At 36.3% G+C, this 20,089-nt stretch overlaps 1 protein-coding gene across 2 annotated transcripts; it reads left to right on the forward strand.

The window, feature by feature from the left end:
• Positions 1-1,489: 1,489 nt before the first annotated feature.
• LOC110707573 (probable F-actin-capping protein subunit beta) lies at positions 1,490-5,920 on the forward strand. 2 transcript variants are annotated; one of them, XM_021885597.1, is made up of 8 exons: positions 1,492-1,774; positions 3,227-3,297; positions 3,932-4,045; positions 4,221-4,303; positions 4,614-4,687; positions 4,823-4,942; positions 5,146-5,241; positions 5,647-5,920. In XM_021885597.1, exons 1-8 carry the CDS (start codon positions 1,646-1,648, stop codon positions 5,728-5,730), a joined length of 771 nt encoding a protein of 256 aa, XP_021741289.1. In that variant the 5' UTR covers positions 1,492-1,645; the 3' UTR covers positions 5,731-5,920. The 2 variants fall into 2 exon arrangements, with proteins under 2 accessions (XP_021741290.1, XP_021741289.1); XM_021885598.1 differs by lacking the exon at positions 5,647-5,920 and having other exon boundaries at positions 1,490-1,774; positions 5,114-5,241.
• The last annotated feature ends 14,169 nt before the right edge of the window (positions 5,921-20,089 follow it).

Raw genomic sequence — 20,089 nt, forward strand, 5'->3', positions numbered from 1 at the left:
CTGTAAAGGTAGGCACCCCTCTTTTCAGTCTCAGATGAAGTGCTCCGGGGAAGCTATATAATGCTTTAGGGGTAGAAAAGTATGGAGTTGTTCATATTGTACATTTATAGATCCGACCTTGTTTTATTGAGCATTAGTCTTTAAAAAAGGAATGGTTTGACGATGAATTTCTTAAATCTGCTATGTAACAACTATTTTTATTGAGTAAGCCCCATATGAACCTATACATGCTGCATATCATCAAATTTCTGGATCCAGTGATTCCTTGTAATGGTGTGCTGAATTTTTTTACTTGTTGCGGTTTTAAGTGTTTGATGGAATGCCTTTTAGGAAGATAGCGAGACGTAATGGGCGCTCCCTCAGAAGCTTGCAAACACTAGAGTTTTGTGGCAAATATCAGACTTCCAATTGACCTTAAGTTATTGTGGAGATCATGCCTTTGGCGCCTTCACTACCAAGTGACGTTAGAGTGTGCAATCAAGTTGCAAACCTTGAGAGAATAGTGCCCCAAGGTGTAAAGTTAACTTTAAAGGTGTTAGATGAATATTTTCATTCTTGTAAGTAAGTCTTAACCAGAGGTGGAGGATCGAAGCATATTTCTAATCCAGTCATTTGTTGAAGATGGTTAATCATTTATTACCAAATAAAAAACATTTTACTGTATTCTTTTCTTTTATGGTGGTAAGGTTTGTAATTTGTAAGCTTATTCTCACTAACATACATTTTGGTAGTAGTGGTTATCATCATTTTATGTTTTAATTAACTTTAGGTTTTATTTTTTCCAATGTGATTAAGGGTATGTTTGGTTCACCTTATTTTCACTTTTTTGCCGGTCTAATAAGATCGGATAAGTTTAGTTCCCAAGTTCAATTACAACTAAAATAAGTTTTAATAAGGTCTAATAAGTTCAGTGAAGTTTAGTTATAAAACACACCTTAAATACAAGTTCGAATTATAATCGAAATCAACATCATCAGTATTATACATACTATCGACGAAGTAAACTTCTCACCAAAACAAAATCTTACATCAAATGCAAAATTCAGCACTCAAAACAAATTCAATCTATTAAATCAATGTAAATAACAGGAAACACTGCAAATATTTCAACAATTACAAACTATATATTGATGCGAACCATACACAGGCGAAACTTACCTTTGAAACCGTAGCTCGCAAACTACCTCCACGGTTGGCTGCCTAAACGCTACACCCTCTTCTTTCTCCCTAAATTTCTTAGGATTTGCATAATTCCATTTACTTCAGCTCGAATCAAAGGAAACACAGTTCCATTTACCCTCTTCTTGCTTCGTAAATGAAATTTGTTCACATGGTCAACTTAAAACGGAGTAACAAAAGGCAAGTGTTAACTAACATTCACTCTGTTAACTTGGACACAGGGAAAATTACAGTTTTACCCCTACAAAAGTAACTGAAATGACTTTGCAACCTCGTATAAATGAAGCGAGTTAACATGTAATAACTCTGATCCTTTATTACTTTTTAGACGCAACAAAAGGGTATTTTCTCCGAGATTGGACTACCCACATTGCTCATTGCTTCGAACCAAAGCCTACTATATCTCTCTTTCTGCCCATTTTCTGGGTTGATCAAACACCCACTAAACAAAGAAGTGAAACAAAATATGGAAGCTGCAATGGGGTTGATGCGAAGGATTCATCCTAAGCACACTGATACCGCTCTCTCTGCTCTTCTTTCTCTCATGCCTGAGCATTCCTCTGATCTCCTCTCTCAAGTCGATCAACCTCTCCAGGTTTTGACCCCTGTTTCTGGAAATTCATCCACTTTTCTTTCAATTTCATGGATTTTTTTTTGCTTTTTATGGATTGGAAGATGTATTTTGTTGGGTTTTATTTGATCTTGCTTGATTTTGACTTTCTGGGTTGTGGGTGTTTATCTTTGTTTAGGGTTTTAATATTGTGTTTTGGGATTTGCTTTGTCTATTGATTTATGCAGAATTATGATTGTGGATTTATCTATTGTTGAATGTATTTAGAATGTTGTATTGATTGGGTTTGGATATGAACAGTTTAGTAAGAAGTTAATGCGAGAATTGGTCATTGACTTGCTGTTGATTTTATGGGTGAATTTGTAACAAAATTGAAATGATGTGCTGGTTTAATAAGAAACTTGTATGGGTGTGACATATATAATCACAAAGGGTTACATTTGTTGCCTCGAATCGGATCTTTAGCCAACTGGGAGGGCAGCGGGAAAGCTACTCCAAGTAAATTGACTAGCCTACGCTAAAGAACCTAATTTGCAATCTTGGGCTGCTTTATGTAACACCATCGTACATTGCGACCCCTTCACTTCAACCAAGCCGTAGAGGATTATTTTTTGAGTGTACTATCGATCGATGTAATTGAGCATAACTTAGAGATATGAATCAGTGGGGTTTTCTATATGCTTTTAACTGTTCTGTAATCAATGTATTGAGTTTATTGCGACTATTCTTGCCCTTTGGATTTGTTCAGGGTTTGCTTGTGGTTTCTAATTTCTATATACAAGTACTTGATAGATTGAAAGTCAATGCTATTGGATGCTAATTCTGAGTAGTGTGTTTGATCATGAATTAACTTAAAACTTTTAATAATTACGGAGTATATACTTCCTGATTGTTAATTCCACTTCTAGATGTTTGAGTTCGCTTTTCCAAGCATCATTTTGGAGTTATCCTGGACCACCCCCAAAAACAAACGGGATCCTTAAAGCTTTGGTTCTTCTTTAACTGCTTTAGCCTACAAAAGTTATTTGCTTATGTTAAACAAGTGGGAAAAAAAAATTAATGAGGAATCTCCTAGTTGTGGTTGGAAATGAATCAGAACTTTCTTATGCGCCATTAGAGAATATTGCTATTCATGGCAGTCCTTTTCTCATAATAGAGTGTAAGAAGCTTGCATGTTAATATACCAACAGTTCAAAGAAAAGATAATTAATCTGTTAGAATTATGGATGATATTAGCCAGAAATTATACGTTCTACTTTGATTTGGATGATTTTTTTTTTTTTTTTTTTTTTTCGTCTGGTAAACTGAGTAATTTTCATTTTGTATAAATTCTCTTTCGGAGGCTTTTATTTGAGTATCTTGCTAACTTTTAGCTATTTTATTTTATCACATCGTCTTTTGCGCAATACTGTCATATATGTTATGGGTATCCAGGATGTCAGATTAAGTAGATTATTTTCTGGTTTGCGGAAGCAGGTTTTATGTGATCAAGAAAATGGAAAGGAGTTCATATTGTGCGAATATAACAGAGATGCTGATTCCTACAGGTGAAAAAGTTAACTGACATACGTTATTTTCTTACTCTTTTATATTATCAATACATTTTTAATTTCTTAAACATGTTTTACGATTCACTTGTCTTACTTTCTGCCTTCTTTCACGTATGTTGTCTGAGCCAAGAGTTGACCATTCAGATTATAAGTCAAATTTATAGAGTTTGTTTAGGGGCTTTTCGTGATGCTTTCTAGTGTAGTGTAGATTTTTCCATTGCAGCGTAATCCATGTTCATATATACATGTCTTCTGAATGTAGAAGGTATTACTCGTTTTTTATTTTATTTTTATTTTTATCTTTAACATTAATTCAAGTATTGCATCAGTGATTTGTGCTTAGCTCATTGACAATTCTGATATACAATAGCACAAAGTACAAAGCTAATCTTTGTTACGTGTTCAACATGCCTCTCTGGTTAGTGAGCCCATTGACAAACTGGAATTTTACTCCATTGGCTCCTCATAGTTGCAATACTGGCATTTTTTAAGATACCATGGTGAATCTGTACATAGCTCTTAGCCTGTTGACTTGATGCTTGTCCTAGTGAATGTTGTCACTTCTAACTGTTTTTCTGTAGCACTGTTTCAAAGCTGTAATTCAATTTTGTTTCCCCTTTTTTCATTATAGGTCGCCATGGACAAATAAGTACCAGCCACCATTGGAGGATGGCCTTTATCCTTCTGTAGAGCTGAGGAACCTCGAAGTTGAAGCCAATGATGTTTTTGCTGTATATTGTGACCAGTGAGGTTCTTTACTTGCCTCGTACTTGGTTTTCTAGTTCAGTGGCAATGCTAATTACTGTCAGTATTCTTTCTGTATTTTTTTGTCCTTTTGTTCAAGGCCCCTTCCATTTATTTCTTCTTTCTTCGCTGATTTTTAGAAGGTTTGAGGGAAATAAATTATCTTTTATTGCTAGGTATTATGAAGGTGGAATTTCATCTGTTTATATGTGGGAAGATGATAATGAAGGATTTGTCGCATGCTTCTTGATAAAGAAAGGTGATTCTATACCTTTTTTCCTGGGTGAATCTTCCCTAAACTGAAATGAGGAAAAAAAAAAAGAAAAATATATATATATATATATATATATATATATATATATATATATATATATATATATGTATATATTGGATAACTCAACATTCAGTTATTGCTTGTGCGCTTTTTTTTTTTTTTTTTTTTTTTTTTATTGGGGGGTGGGGTGGGGGGGGTGGTGGGGTGTTGTAAAGTTGACAAATCAAAATTTATGAGGATAATGCATACTAGTCTTTAATATTTGACTGCCCTGTGGACTCATTCTGTGTATTAGATGGTTCAAAGTCTGGTCATGGGCGAAGAGGTTATTTGCATGAAGGACAGTGGGATGCCATCCATGTTATTGAGGTAAGTCTACTGATCTTCTACTTGTGAACTACAATTCTATGCAACCTCATTTTATTTTACCATTTTCCTTTTCCCAAAGATGGTTCCCCATGTCATTTACTCATCAAGCACCAAATTATTTCAATGATAATATAGGTGGGACCTGAGGATGAAGGAACTGCCAGGTACTGTTTAACCAGTACTGTCATGCTATCTTTGACTACAAATAGTGACTCCTGCGGGACATTCAGCTTATCTGGATCTATTAGAAGACAGGTAATGTACTTGTTCTGCAAACGGAAACTGTGACCATTATAATCTCAACTTTACACTGTGTTGCCCCTTTGATATGGTCATGTTAAGCTGTTTGACTGGTTATTATCATACAGTGATCACTGGGGCAAATACCAGAATACTTCATAATTTTCACTTACATCCTTTTTCTAGGTTTGTACTTCAGTTTTCTTTTCATGGTGTAGATGAGTATGCAACTGTCAGTGGCCGAAGGTCATCTTTGTAACATGGGAAAAATGATTGAAGAATTGGAAGGCAAGCTTCGAAACTCACTGGATCAGGTACTATGCATGACTGAAAATTTGATGCTTTTGATAGTTTATGGGACATGCCAGTTCAATGCACCCACTCCACACCTAGACGTGTTGCTCTATGTTTATGTTTGAAGTGGGCAGCTTTATACCTGTGCATATACTCTCACATTCTTCTATAGGATATCTAGAAAAAATTGTTACATTTGCTTAACAGTAATGGTTTATATGATTACATTTTCTGCTATGCCATCCTTAAATTATTCAGAATATGATGGGAAGGGGAAAATAATACAGTAAACATTATTATGGTCACCGTAAATATTAGGGTTGGGTTGGGAGACTTGGAACAATGTGATGACTAATCTGGGAAGGAGGAAGTATACTTAAGAATGTTTTACTGAGCTAGTATGTTATGCTGCTGAATCTGAATAGGTTTACTTTGGGAAGACAAGAGAGATGGTTTGCACTTTGCGGCCACCTGCTGAATTGGCAACGATAAAACTGCCTGATAGCTGATTTGTATGTCTTTGAATCATGATCTAAAAGTATGATATTGTGGATTATTAGTGTATTATCATCATTTATTTGAATCTCTGGTTATGTGTTATAGAATTTGGTTGAATTGGAATTCAATATCCTCTGGTAGACTTTTCCATTTTGTTGGCTCTCGCTTAATTTTTGAAATTGTTTTGGGTTCTATGCTTTACTTGTGGAGCTTCAGCTTGCAATTTGTATTACTTTTTTTTTTTAAAAGAAAAAATTATTTTATTTGCGTGCAATGCATTTATGGTTGATTTCTTGACTAAGCCAGATAAAAGATTGAAATTAGTTTCTGGATGTTTTTGTCATTAATCAAACATAGATTGAATATAAGATAAATACATTACAATACTTTGAAAGATGTAGAAAGGTTGCTCTCAAAATACGAAAATTCTACTATGGTTCAGAAAATAGGCACAATTGTTATTGACTGAAAGTTTGCAGAAATTTCAAAAACTAGAAAAATTTTGAGTTTCCACAATTTATGTTTTATTGTGCAATATCTTAATGCTCTGTTTGGATTCTATGATTTCATTTCAAATTTTGGAATTGGGCCAATTCCATTGTTTGGAGAGCCAAGAATTTGAAATGATAGAACTTGTTCAAATTCTAAGGTAATCAGAAATAGCTTATAAATGATTAATTGGAAATGACAAATAATAACCAGTCATTTGAAATTCCATGAGGTCCCTACTCTCATACATTGATTGTTTCTTCTTCTAAAAGACAGTATTTGCAATTTGTGATCTTTCTCTCTCCTCAATCTCTCATTCTACGCTACTAATCTCTTTCCTCCATAACCACCATCATATCTCCACCACCGCGATGACATTAGTTTTCACAACCACCACCACAACATCAATGTCTACTGCCGTCGCATTCAAGCCACCAATCTTCCACCATCACTGACGCACTTCTAATTGGAGGAATTTGAGGGATGCAGATTGATACCTCAAAGTAGATGTACATACAAAATCTCAATTGGATTTGATACTATGTTTAAAAAAAAAAAATTAAATAAAGGAAAAAAAAATTGTTTTGGGATTCTAAAGTTAGGGTTCATCACTTTTCCCAAAAAATTGATCGAAATGTTCATACTTTGTTATATTGAGGAAACATGATTGTGTTTGAGATTTAAATTTGAGATGTGTTTAATTTTTACTCTCTTAAGAAATTTTGTTAAACGATTTAAGTTGTAGAATTGAACTTCCATAATTTTTCCAAACAACATAGAAAAATAAAATTTCATGAATTTAAACTTCTACGGTGTTCCAAACAGTATATTTGGAATTGAATAGTAGTATTTCAATTCCCAGATTTGAAATGAAATGTTGATTCCCAAACTCTGCCTTCCTTAAATTGATGTATTTGAAGAACTTGGAGGATATGAATGTGCCTAGGTATGAGCTTAGAGTAAGACAAAGAAATCAAAATATTTGAATATGGAGAGAGAAAGTGCAAAAGAAAAAAGAAAAAAAAAAAAAAAAAAGAAAGAAGGTAAGATGTATTGATGTGACAATTTAGGCCCCGTTCACTTCACCTTAATTTTGATGAACTGAAATTATTTTTACTAATTAAAACTGAATTTTACTGAACTTATTATTACTGAAATTATTTTTACTGAACTGAACTTATTTTACTGAACTGAAGTTATTTTTACTAAAATGAACTTATTTTTACTGATTTAGATTTTATTTTTACTGATTTAATATATATATATATATATATATATATATATATATATATATATATATTAGGTAAAATAATCTATTTTTGTAATTTATATAGTTGGTATATATAACGATAATATATTATGCCAACCATTTAAATTTACATAATATCGTATATAAAAATGGTTGGCCTATATATTATGGGAATATGTATTTGATATACTTGTATATGATATTAGGTTTAGGGATACTGCCTTTAATTTCATTGCCTAACTTTACAACCAAACATACCAAAACAATTAAACTAATAATAATAAGAATAAAATCATAACTTTATTATAATCATATTATTACAAGGATTGCTTCTTATTGCATATGACTATTTAAGTTTATTATTCAACGTCCATATGATGATCTTCTTCCTCGATGTCCCTAACTGATTGCCAAATATGTTATGCTATAATAGTAAAATAATAATAATAATAATAATAATACGTCAAAAGAAATAAAATGAAATTATTTTATTCATATTATGGAAAGACCAAAGTTTTTATTAAAATAAACACTCATTTATCTCATCATAATAATCTCCACCACATTAGTTTTTATTACTTATGACAAGTCCTAGTCATTTATTTCATCATCTAATTGGGGAGTATAATAGTCTCCAGGAAAAGCTATACCCCTTGACTTCACCCAAAGCAATTTCTGATGATTAGTAGTAAGTGCGATGTAATTGATTAGGTATGCTATTACGATGAATTTTGTTACCCTTTTATAAAATATAGTACTTGTATTTACCAAATATCACCGACTACAATATTATCAATAAAACATAATATTTTATACTTGACAAAAAAAAAGATATTATATTTTATAACTATACAATATGTGATAAAAGTATAGACAAAAGTGATGCATAAAAAAAATATATGTGAAGTATTAAAAAATCTTGTACGACAATATTTTGCAATATATGGAAAAAATATTTTACATAAAAAAAAGCCTAGTAAAAAAAAGCATCAAAGTACATGAACTTAAATTAATTTTGCTGAAATTATTATTGCTGAGCTTAAATTATTTTTACTGAACTGAAATTATTTTTGCTGAACTGAAATTATTTTTACTGAACTTATTTTTACTGAACTTAAATATTTTTACTGATTAAAACTGATTTTTACTGAACTGAAATTATTTTTACTTAATATTATTTTTTTAAGGTGAAGAGAACAGGGCCTTAGTCTATTAATTAATATGGTAGGCTTTTTTAAAATTTTGAATTACGTTAACTTGTGAAAAAATTGTGATAAATTACCTTACCAAACAGTTCTTGTGAAACTACTACCTCCGTTTTTTTTATGTGCAACTTTTGGCATTTTAGTCTGCTTACAATTATGTGCAACTTTCTATTTTCTTTCTATTTTTAGTAAACAAAAATCCTAAAAATTACAAATTACCATTACTTAAAAATTTAGATTTTCTTAATATTACCCTTATCTTATTTTAATCACAATAACTTTTTTGTCTAATATAAAATCATTAACCTAATTTTACCCACCCATTTACTCATCTACCCACCACCCATTCACCCTCTTCATCTCTGCTTCACCCTTTTCATCTTTTCATCTTTTTCACCTTCACCCCCTTCATCACCCTCCTCCCTCAAGGGTCACGACCACCGCCCCTCCCACCACCATTCTCTCTCCTCCTTCACAACCACTTTCCATCCCACCGGCGTTCTGCTCCCTATGACCACGGCTTTCTGCAACCACTGGCTTTCTCTCTTCATCTTTTTTTTCGTTTTTTTTGGTGATTTATGTTCGAATTTTCTGGGTATTTTTTCGATTTTCTGAGTTTCGAATTTCTGGGTTTTGATTTCGATTTCCTGAGTTTTGATTTTCTAGGTTTTGATTTTGTATTTCTGGGTTTTGATTTTGATTTTGATTTTCTGGGTTTTGATTAAGGGGGTGGGTTAGGATTAAGGGGTGGTGGGTGGGTTAGGATTAAAGGGTTTTCTACGGTGGTGGGTGGGTCTGGGTACATCGGTGGTGGGGTGGTCTGAGTTAGGGTTGGGTCTTGGTGGCGTGGGTGGTGGGGTGGTCTGGGTTAGAGGTGGGTCTTGGTGGCGTGGGTGGTGGGGTGGTTTGGGTTAGAGGTGTGTTTGGGTGGTGGGGTGGTCTGGGTTAGAGGTGGGTTTGGGTTGTGGGGTGATCTGGGGGTGGGTCTGGGTGGTGGGGTGGTCTGGGTTGGAGGTGGTTAGGGCTGGTGGTGGAGGGGAATGTTAGATTTCTAGGTTTTTTGGTTAGGGAGGGGGCTGCCGGAAAAAGGAGGGAAAGACGTGAGGGTGGTGGTGGTTTCGTGGGGTTGGTTGTGGTGATGGTTTCGTGGGGTTGGTTGTGGTGGTGGTTTCGTGGGGGTGGTAGTGGTGGTGGTGAAGTCGGCGGTGGTGTTGGTGAAGGCGCCAGCGGTGGTGGCTGGTCTTGGTGGTGGCAGTGGGTGGTTTGATTAATTATCCAAACATTAAGTATTCACCTTAATTACATACTCCTATAATATATTAATCACCATTATATTTTCTTAATCTTTGCCCTTCAATCTTTTGTCTTGTGAACCGCAACTTGTGCCAAAGTTACGCATAAAAAAAACGGAGGTAGTATATTATAAATAGGATTGAGCAAAATTATCTGAAAATTTGATTTGTATCTGATCCAAAAATTATGGATATTCAATCAGAAATCAATTTCGGATTAGATATCCGATCCGAAAAAATCAGATATCGGATATTGAATATCCAATATTTCGGATACAGATATCTGCTCAGATATCCGAAAAAATCACGTACATAAGAATTTTTTTGCAAAGTACTTTTTACTGAAGACTTACTTTATTATATTTTATTTTTATTTCTTTAATAATATTTTCCCCAATACTTAAACCAACAAACTCTAACTCATTTCCTCAAAACACCGCCCCTCTCTCTCTCTTCTCTCTCCTCTCAAATCTCAAAGGGCAAAACTTTCATCCTCTCAGATCTCCCTTAATTCATCCCCACTGGCATCGACGACTTGCCCGCCTGACTTCCCTCCGCCGATCCTCGCGCAACCACCAGCGGCATCCTTCCACCCTCCTCACGCAACCATCATCAACATCCGCAACAACAACGACGTCGCTCCCTCGAGCTTTAATTCCTGCCCGCAACAGTGCAACACCATTATTGATCCCCCTTTCACTCTTTCAGATCTAAAATCCCATCCCCTTTCAGATTTTGTTGTTGTGGATGATGAATTTGTAGCAGAGGAGAGAGAATTACTTTGAAATTTCTTTGTTTTACCATTTGTGACAGTGAGTTTAATAAATTTCTTTGTTTGTACTTTAGAATTGGATTTTTAAAATTTCTAGTCTATTTATCTTCTCCTTGAACAAATTGTTGCATTGAGTTAATTTTTTTGTTTAGAGAATTGTTGCAGTGAATTAATATGCCATTAAATTAGTATTTAAACAACATTAAACAGTCGGATAATAGATATCCGAACTATCCGATCCGAACTTTTCGGATATCCGAAAATTTTCGGATCGGATTCGGATATCAAATATAGAAATTTTCGGATACGAATATCCGATCTGTGCTCACCCCTAATTATAAATATAATGTATGGAAAAATTACTACTTCAAAATGAAAGAAGGGATAAAGAAGAAAGCAAAAGACAGAACGAAAGGTAGAAAAGAAGAGAAGGGACAGATTTGGGAACCAAACAAAGGAAGGATGGGAGGGGGGTGGGTGGTCAACTTTGAAGGTTTAAGTCAACGAGTAGAATTCGAGTATACATTCCACGTTTCTCCGTATGAGGTTATACGAGTATAATGTGCTTTACAATGTAGTTTATGAAAAATTTCCCTATCTATCAATTATTTTTTCATACATATTGATATTAAAAACTAAGCTTGGCTAAAAAAAAAAAAATTAGTTTTTTTTTTTTTTTTGTCAAAAAAAAAACAGTCTAGCATTCTAGTTGTTGAAAGAGACGGTGAGCACTGAGATTAGGAGCTTAGGAAGGTTTGATTTATCATGTAAATTATTATTTATTTATTTTTTTTTTGTTTTTTTTTGGTGGTGGTGTTAAGAGAGCTACAAAAGCTGGTGAAGAGAATTGATATTGAATTCTTAAAATCAAAAGAGAAGTTTTAACAAATTAAGTTGTCCCTCACTTTCATCATGTAATATTTATAGTTGTGAAAAGAAAAAAATTTCATTATAATTTTAGGAGAAAAGCATTAGGAAATTCATTGATTTGAAATGTGTCAAGAACTTTTAATATTTTCGTTTAACTAAAATACCTCAAGACTTAAAAGAGAGAAAAGGTGGAATTTTATAAGGTAAATTCTCGTCTTGAGTGAATCCAATGTAATCTTAAAATCAAATGAAGGGCTTTAACCTATCTATCACCAAATCTTAAATCCATTGTGATATTTGCGGAAAACCTGATGAGGATCAGCAACATTTGTTCTGATTTTGCAAATGTGCGATGGATGCAGGGAGGGATAAAATACTACAAACCCACTTAAATGCTAACACAAGTAGGGAAGGATTGGATATCTGAATCCGAAAATTCTTAAATTTGATATCCGATATCCGATCCGAAATTTTCGGATATCCAAATATTTCAGATCGGATAGTTCAGATATCCACTAACAGAAATTGATTTTTTTTATTTTTTTTTTTTTTTTTTTAACCATTTGACATTAATTTACTAATTGAAAGAAAAACATCTTTAAAAAAATAAAAATTGAACAGAATTCGTATTGTCTTAGGACATCAAAATTCATAAACAATCAACTTAGAAAGATTACATCAACAATTTATCATACATAATATATATTACTTTGTATTTACTATTAAAAGCTAATTTGAACAGAATAAAGTTATAAAACCATACTTTTATTCAAGAGAATTAAACCCCAAATCATGCAATTACCATATACTTGTATATACTCATGGCAATTTGTACAGCAATACCAAATTGAAGTATTAGTCCTCCATTTTTTTTCAATCTGACCAAATTCCAGTGAGGCGGAGCCGCAAACTTGCAAAGGTTGAGAACGATAGGCCGTAGAGTTGCGGGTTGAGTGAGAACAACTAGTGAAGTGTTAATTGTAAGGACAAAGCAGCGATGATTGAGTGAGAAACTGATAAGCCTGTCAATGGAGGAGATCTGAGAAAATGAGAGACTAAAATTTAGAGGAGAGAGAAAGTTAGAGGTTGATGATAGAGAAGAGGAGAGAGAAAGAGAGGCGGGTTGGGGGGGTTGTCGGAAGTTTGTATGTGAATTGCTAAACGTCGCTCCCAATTTACCAGGCGTCGCTCTCATTTTGACATGAAATGACCATTTTTCCCTTTTCATAACTTGGGCTATATAAGGGTCTAGCACTTAGTTAAAAAGATTCCCGAGCTTTTTAATATTAATCCCGACACCTTACATTCACCACTTGCTTAAAAAAATTGCCGAGGCCCACCAACAAAAACCCGATTTATTTAAAAAAAATTTATTAAACTTTAACGACGGGTTTAGGACGATGGACAACGACAACGATCGTACACCGGAAGCATCGTCGGGGGATTCGGTAAGTCGCCGAACTTTTTTTTTATTTGAAATTGGGACATCCGCCTAAAATTGTTGGATCCTCCATGGTGGATCCGCCTGAAATTTTCGGATCCACCATGGAAGATCCAACAATTTTAGACAAATGTACATGGAGGATCCAACAATTCCATGTGGATGTCGATATTTTTTTTTTTATTTTGTTTTTTTGTTTGTATTTTATTGATAATTAATCAAATTATTTTTGTTTTTTATAAACCAACTAATTCAATTTATTAATGTAATCTTTGTATGATTATTATATTTTTTATTGTGATTATTATTATTTTTGTGATAATTTAAGTAATTAGTATTAGTATTAGTTTTTCTTTTTAAAGCATTAGTATTATTAGTTAATATTTGTTATTTTTGTCATATTAGTTAATGTTAATGTTAGTTAATATTATTTAATGTTGTGATATTAGTTAATGTTAGTGCTAGTTGATGTTATGATATTAGTTAATGAGATAATATTAGTTAATGTTGTGATATTATTGTTGTTGTTGTGTCGTTATTATTGTAATTAGTAATATTGGAGAATTTTGTGTGTTTTCTTTTATTTTTACAGAATTTGGAGTTTGAAGACGGCGGTGACGGTGTGAATTATAGTGTGAATTTTGTCACAGACACGTTTTTTCCAACGTTTGATGATGATGTTAAATGGGCGGATGCTGCTTCCATAAATTTTGGTTTTATTTTGGTTAAATCGTCTTACAACAAAACTAGAGATGGTAGGCCGTATCGATATTTGAGATGTGATCGGAGACGAAAGAGCAAGCCGAGAGATTTGGAGAACGCAATTTGAAAGGACACAAAAACCAAAGCTAATGGTTGTCCTTTCTACATCAAGATATATTATGAGTTCATCACAGACAGTTGGAAGATCCGGGCAAAAAATGATGCAACTAGGACCCATAACCATCCAATGATTGTGTATCAGGAGGGTCATCGTAAAATTAGTGGCTTGAGCCCGGATGCAAAGAAGGTTGTGCGTGACATGACAAAGTCCAAGGTTGCACCGCGTAACATCATGGCAACTATTGCAAAATAATTTCCTGATGATCATCCAAACATCAGACACATTTACAATTGCCGGAATAACTTGAGAACGGAGATGTCTGAAGGCAGAGGAGTTGTTCAGCAATTTCTTCAATTGGCGAGACAAAGTTAGTATATTTACTAGGTCATGGCCGATGACCTCGGCGTTCTACAACATGCATTTATAGTGAACCCAATCACGGTAAACATACTACGCACGTACCCACATGTGATTGGTATGGATTCGACATACAAGACCAACTGATAAAGGATGCCGTTTTTTGAGATAGTAGGTGTGACACCGACAAATCAGAATTTCCTCATCGATTATGTGTTCATGTGCAACGAGTGCACGACAAGCTATCGGTGGGTGTTGTAGAGATTAAGGGAGTTGATTGGGTATGATAAAGAACCGTCCGTATTTTTGACAGACCGTGAGCTTGGCCTCTGTGCGGCATTGAGAGAAGTGTTTCCAGGGACGTCGCATTTACTTTGTCGATGGCACATTAACAAAGATGTGGAGGCTAGGGTGACTGACATGTTCAAAAACAAGAGGATCGGTGCTAGTTTTAAAAACGGCAAATGGAAACGTATCATGGATGCTGCAACCGAGGCGGATTATAATGCTGCTGTAGATACAATGAAAGCTCGGTGGGCAAGTTATCCGGCAGTGATTAGTTACGATGAGAGAACATGGCTTTGTCATAAAACCAAATTTGTGACATTTTGGACGAACCAAGCTCTTCACTTTGGTAACACGAGTACTTGCAGAGTTGAGAGCCAACATTCGGTCGTGAAGACGTGGTTTGAATCATCGACAGGTTCGTTGTTATAATGTTGTAGTTGTTGTATTTACTTCGTCTTTGTTATTTTAATTATAAATCATAACGTTTTTTTTATAATTTGAATCAACGGCAGGTTCTTTGGATACCGTATGGGCCCGAGTACATTGTCATATTGGTAATCAAATCATTGCAATTCGTAATGGTTTGGAGGCATCAAGGTCGAAGATTGGTGAGAAGTACACACAATTGCCACTGTCACGTATAAACGGCAAGGTGTCTCAGCATTGTTTGAAAGTTCTCGATGATGAGACGAGAAGGATGAGGGAGTTGAGTTACTAGGTGTATGAGCGTTGTGGATGTGCAATGCGTGTGACCCACGGTTTGCTATGTGCTTGCCAGATACATGATTCACTAGTTGCACAGTCAGGCTTGTATATAAGGCAAATTCATCCATTCTGGAAAACCTTGGTTATTGGTGATGGTGTTGATGTACCTATGTTCATTAACGACTCGACCGAGGAAGCTGTAAATTTTCGTTCCCTGGTTGATGAAGTCATTGGTAGTGATCCTGCTGTACTTTGAAATATATCTTGCATCACTGAGGAGGAGTTGCATCCGGATCATTCAAACCTTGAAGAACCACAAGTAAACCACAACGTTCGAGGTTGACGAAGGAACAATGATACAAGACGTAATCCTTGTTATTTCGAACATGTCAACCGTCGAAACACTCAACGTGGTACACAAAAAACAGGAGCGACCTCAGGTAAGTTAGTATATTTGCACTTGTGAAGTACACGGCTATTGTGATTTACACGTATTTCATCTTGTAGCGTACTAATAACTAAACATTAATTTTGTGGAGAAGATCCATGTGACATCCGCCAATGCAGGTATTTGTACTTGCTTCCAGGACCGATGTTGCCTTACATCATGTCATAGAAGGATGTCATTGGTGATGGTAACTGTGGCTTTCGTTGTGTGGCTGACTTCTTCTTCGGTGATCAAGCGCAATGGTTTGATGCTCGGGAAACAATAGCAAACGAGGTCGCCGCTCATCCAATGTTGTACGAAAGGATTTACGGGATTGGAAGGGTTTGGATGAATTTAGAACGTATTTGATGGGATGGTAGGGCGGTGGATTCACGGCATTGGATGGTTGCAATTTAGGATTTATTTCCTATTGCTACTTGGTTCAACGCAAGGGTACGGGAGCCAGTTAACTTCAAGGTCAGTCAGCTGATCCAATCTAGCACGAAAAGCGAGGAGGCGCTCCATGCTCTTGTTAGAGCACCCCGGTCCAACATCCCACGCAGACGCACGAGGAATACTAAGCTCCCTCGTAAGGTACCCTGCTAAGGCCGAAAACACGGAAAGTACTCGTAGATCCACGCTTGCGGAAGTGTGAGACAACCAGCGATCGTAGCATCTTTTGTGATGTCGTACCCAACTGCCGATACAGATAGGCTAGAGTAGCTGACCCCAAGAGTGCTCATTAATCGGGAGATCATCAACAACAAGCTCGATGAGAAATGAAGGATGAGTGCAGTTACCACTCATGTCCAAAAACAATGATCCGCCTAGTACTAACCATAAAAGGCACTATAATGGACACTGAAGGGCCTCTGCGCCTCTAAATTCGAATCCAAAATCCTCTCGGTCAGCACCCCACTACCCTACCAAATGGTTTTAGTACCGCACTTCTCATTCAACTCTTCCGCAGTCATATCCATGGTAACCGAGCACACGTGTCATATGACGTTCGTTCTAGGAGTAGTGGAAACCATGGAACCATCAACACGAAGCCCAAGAATATGGTACACATCGTGCAGCATGATCGTCATCTCCCCAAATGGCATATGAAACGTGTTCGTATCTGGCTGCCATCTCTCAACAAAAGCAGAAATCAACGGCCAGTCAAAACGCCTAAACATGATCCCGGGTAAGTGAGACAGACCACTACCATCAATCAATTCCAGGTGCTCCTATGCAAGACGACCTCGCCAGTTAACCAATTCAGAACACAACTGTGTCCTGCTCAAACAGCGCAAAACATTAAGCTCCTGCCCGCCCATGTATATGATGCCACATGACCACTAAAACTAGGGATAACAGTACCATCCTTAGTGTTTAGGGTAAAAATACCCCCTGTCCACGTGAACCAATTCGTGTGCTGACACGTCAGCATCAAAGGGTGTCAGCATCAAAGGGTTCTGAGAGAACCAATCCTCTGGTGACAAGTGGCACTCCAACCTATGAAAGGGGAACTGATCCCCTCTCACTATAAATAGAGGAAAATCCTCATTTAATGCACATTCATAAATACACACACAAAACTCGAGCAATATTAATTGCAGAATTCTCTCGAAATCCGAGAGAAAAACATTTACATTCCGCACTTTTATACATCCGGACACGTTCTAACTTGGTCGTCGGAGGCGGAACGCCACTCAACCGAAGTTTCCGTGGTTTTGCAGGTACAGACGGTCGACGCGCATTCTTGGAATTGTAACTCTCCCGAGGGACTCCAAAAACCCCGAATAACTGAAAATTGGGAGATGAGTTGCCTCATGTCCTATGGTCCATCAGAATAACTGAAAAGAGGCAACCGGTGAAACCCTGTTTCTCATGACATACGGCACTGAAGCCGTCCTGCCTATTGAACATTATGAGCCAACACTTCGAATCATGCTCTATGATGAAGTGGCTAATTGGGAGGCCATGCGATTAGCATTGGATTCACTCCTGGAGTGCAGGGGCAATGCCGCCTTGCGTCATGAGGTATATCGTCTGAGAATGACGAGAGCCTACAACAGAAGAGTGCACAAGCGGCCCTTAAAGGTGGGGAACGTTGTGTTATGAAAAATGGAGGCAACCAATAAGGCCAATGAACAAGGAAAGTTAACCCCTAATTGGGAAGGCCCCTACCAGATTTTTGAAGAATTTAGAGGCGTCACCTACTGCCTGGAAACTCCAGACGGCAGGCAGCTAGCCAAAACTTGGAATGTAGATAACTTGAAAAAGTACTACTTCTAAAGACTTGTAAATCTTTGTAAATAGAGTATATTAATGAAAGAATGCTTTATTTTCATTGTTTTTTGTACAAAGTCCCGTCTATGCAATGCACAACCGGGCAAACGTCTGATCTAAACTGAGTAAATATAAGGTAAGTATCAAACTTGCAGCTATTTATAAGAACAATGGCCGGATAGTTTTCAAACCGCTTGCTCCAACATGAACAGGCAACCGGCAACGCCCATTTGGGTGAATTCGTCGAAGAGAGCATCTCCCATTTGGGTGGTACATTGTTCTATAAATCATAACTCAAGCGGCTTTAACCATTGTCTAGGTTAAAGATAACTCACGGCCGTTTGAATAATCAATTGAAACCTAGATACAATCGGTCGTTGCTTCAAAGCAACACAAACGGTAACGGATATCTTGGTCAAATATAACCGGTCTTCGCCCAAAGGCACTACAGCCGGTTACAAACCCAAATTAAGTAAGGTCAAAACTTTAGCAATTAATTTATAACCAGGTTATGATGCCTACATCCGGCCAATGGCCACCGTCATCCTAACAAACGGCGATGGCAGATACCTAAGGGGTAACTCGCAGTCGATTAAATGAATAATCTAGGTTAGCCCTAGCCGGCACCGTCTGCTAATCCAACTTGGAATAATTCTACTTTTAATATGGTAAATGACCGTCTGTCTATCCGTCCGGATGCTTGATTAGACGGCTGCCTGCTTATGGTTGGGCAATTCCAAGAAAACAACCATTCAGGGGCAGGTATAGCCAATGCATCCGGCATATCGCATGTGCTGAGTCATTTGGCAAATATTGAAAGATTTGTACGAGCATTGACGGGCGTTAGAACGGTCGCACATTCCACACTCAATCAAATAAATTTATAAATCCTAAAACTAACCCCTAAACAAGTCTAGTGGTAAGTTCGGAGTCGAACCACAAGGAACGGTAATGCTAGATTGTTCTTAATCTAATGCCTAAGCTATGCCGAAGTCGATTTACGGATAAAGGACACTACAACTACACTAAAACACATATAAAGAACAAGGTATGATAAAGTCTACTAGGGGAAAAGATCCACTTTGAACAATTAACAAGTTAATGGGAATCGATTTGATAATCAATCATGCAAAGAAAGAATTAAAATGGGAATTAATTACCATCAAGAGCAATCTCTCAAATTCCTAGCCTAGATCCCTCATTGACTAGGTGCATAGAAGAAATTTACCCAAAATGCAATCAAATATATAAATTCTAATTCACAATCCCTTGTCAAACTAGAACTAACATGCAATTAAGTTTGCTATCTTGGGAGATCAATCCAATCTAAAACAAACAACATGCCATCATCAATTCAATCAATTTAATCACACAATTATCATCAAATTTATCTCAAATAACTCAATTAACCATAACAAAGCTTCACTCAACACCTAGTAGAAGGAAATCTACTCAAACATGATTAACAAAGCAATTAATAAAGCATAAAGAGAGAAGAGAGTAAGAAATGCTCATTGATATAAAATGGAGATCTTCAAATCATCAAATTCCTCCTTTGATTATCCAAAATCCATGAAAACCATTGTGCTCCTCACTTTCTCTCTCCAAAATTTGAGAGTTTCTCTCTCTAAAAACCTAAAACTAACCTAAAAACTATTCTAAAACTGAAAAATCTTTTTTTTTTAATGAGCAAAAAAATCTATTTATACCCCTTACAAAATTGCTTAGGAAGCTCCGCAAAAAGTCAGCTGAAACGGGAAAAGGTCCGACCGAACTCTGTGTAGGTTCGGTCGGACTCAGGGTAGGTTCGGTCGAACCTCCCCGATCCTTGTTTGGTCGAACTTTCCTGGTTCGACCCCTCCTGTAAACATGCTGAAAACTTGGTTGAAACTGCCTTGGAGGTTCGGTCGAACTTTTCAAAAGTTTGACCACACCCTGGTTCGACCGAACCTCTTAGAGGTTCGGCCACACCTCCTCTTGAACTTCCTCTTCTTGCTTCCTCTTCTTCCCTTTTGCTCCTCTTGTCTTTGTCCATGCCTCCATACTTGGCCAAGGGTCCTCCTACCGTGCTTAGGACCGTCATGGAACCTGCAAAAGATAGCAAAGATCACGAGAGCATGGGGATGATAAAATTATGCATAAAGATTATCAAAACAAGCGCAAATAAGCATACTT

This window comes from Chenopodium quinoa, unplaced genomic scaffold, assembly GCF_001683475.1.
Source record: "Chenopodium quinoa cultivar QQ74 unplaced genomic scaffold, ASM168347v1, whole genome shotgun sequence".
NCBI classification, from domain to species: domain Eukaryota; kingdom Viridiplantae; phylum Streptophyta; class Magnoliopsida; order Caryophyllales; family Amaranthaceae; genus Chenopodium; species Chenopodium quinoa.

Excerpts from the sequence above, each read along its gene's own strand:
- LOC110707573 (XM_021885597.1), top strand. The coding sequence starts at position 1,646 with ATGGAAGCTGCAATGGGGTTGATGCGAAGGATTCATCCTAAGCACACT. Across the intron at positions 4,046-4,220 it reads TTTGCTGTATATTGTGACCA|GTATTATGAAGGTGGAATTT; the intron begins GTGAGGTTCTTT and ends TTTTATTGCTAG. Across the intron at positions 5,242-5,646 it reads TTCGAAACTCACTGGATCAG|GTTTACTTTGGGAAGACAAG; the intron begins GTACTATGCATG and ends GAATCTGAATAG.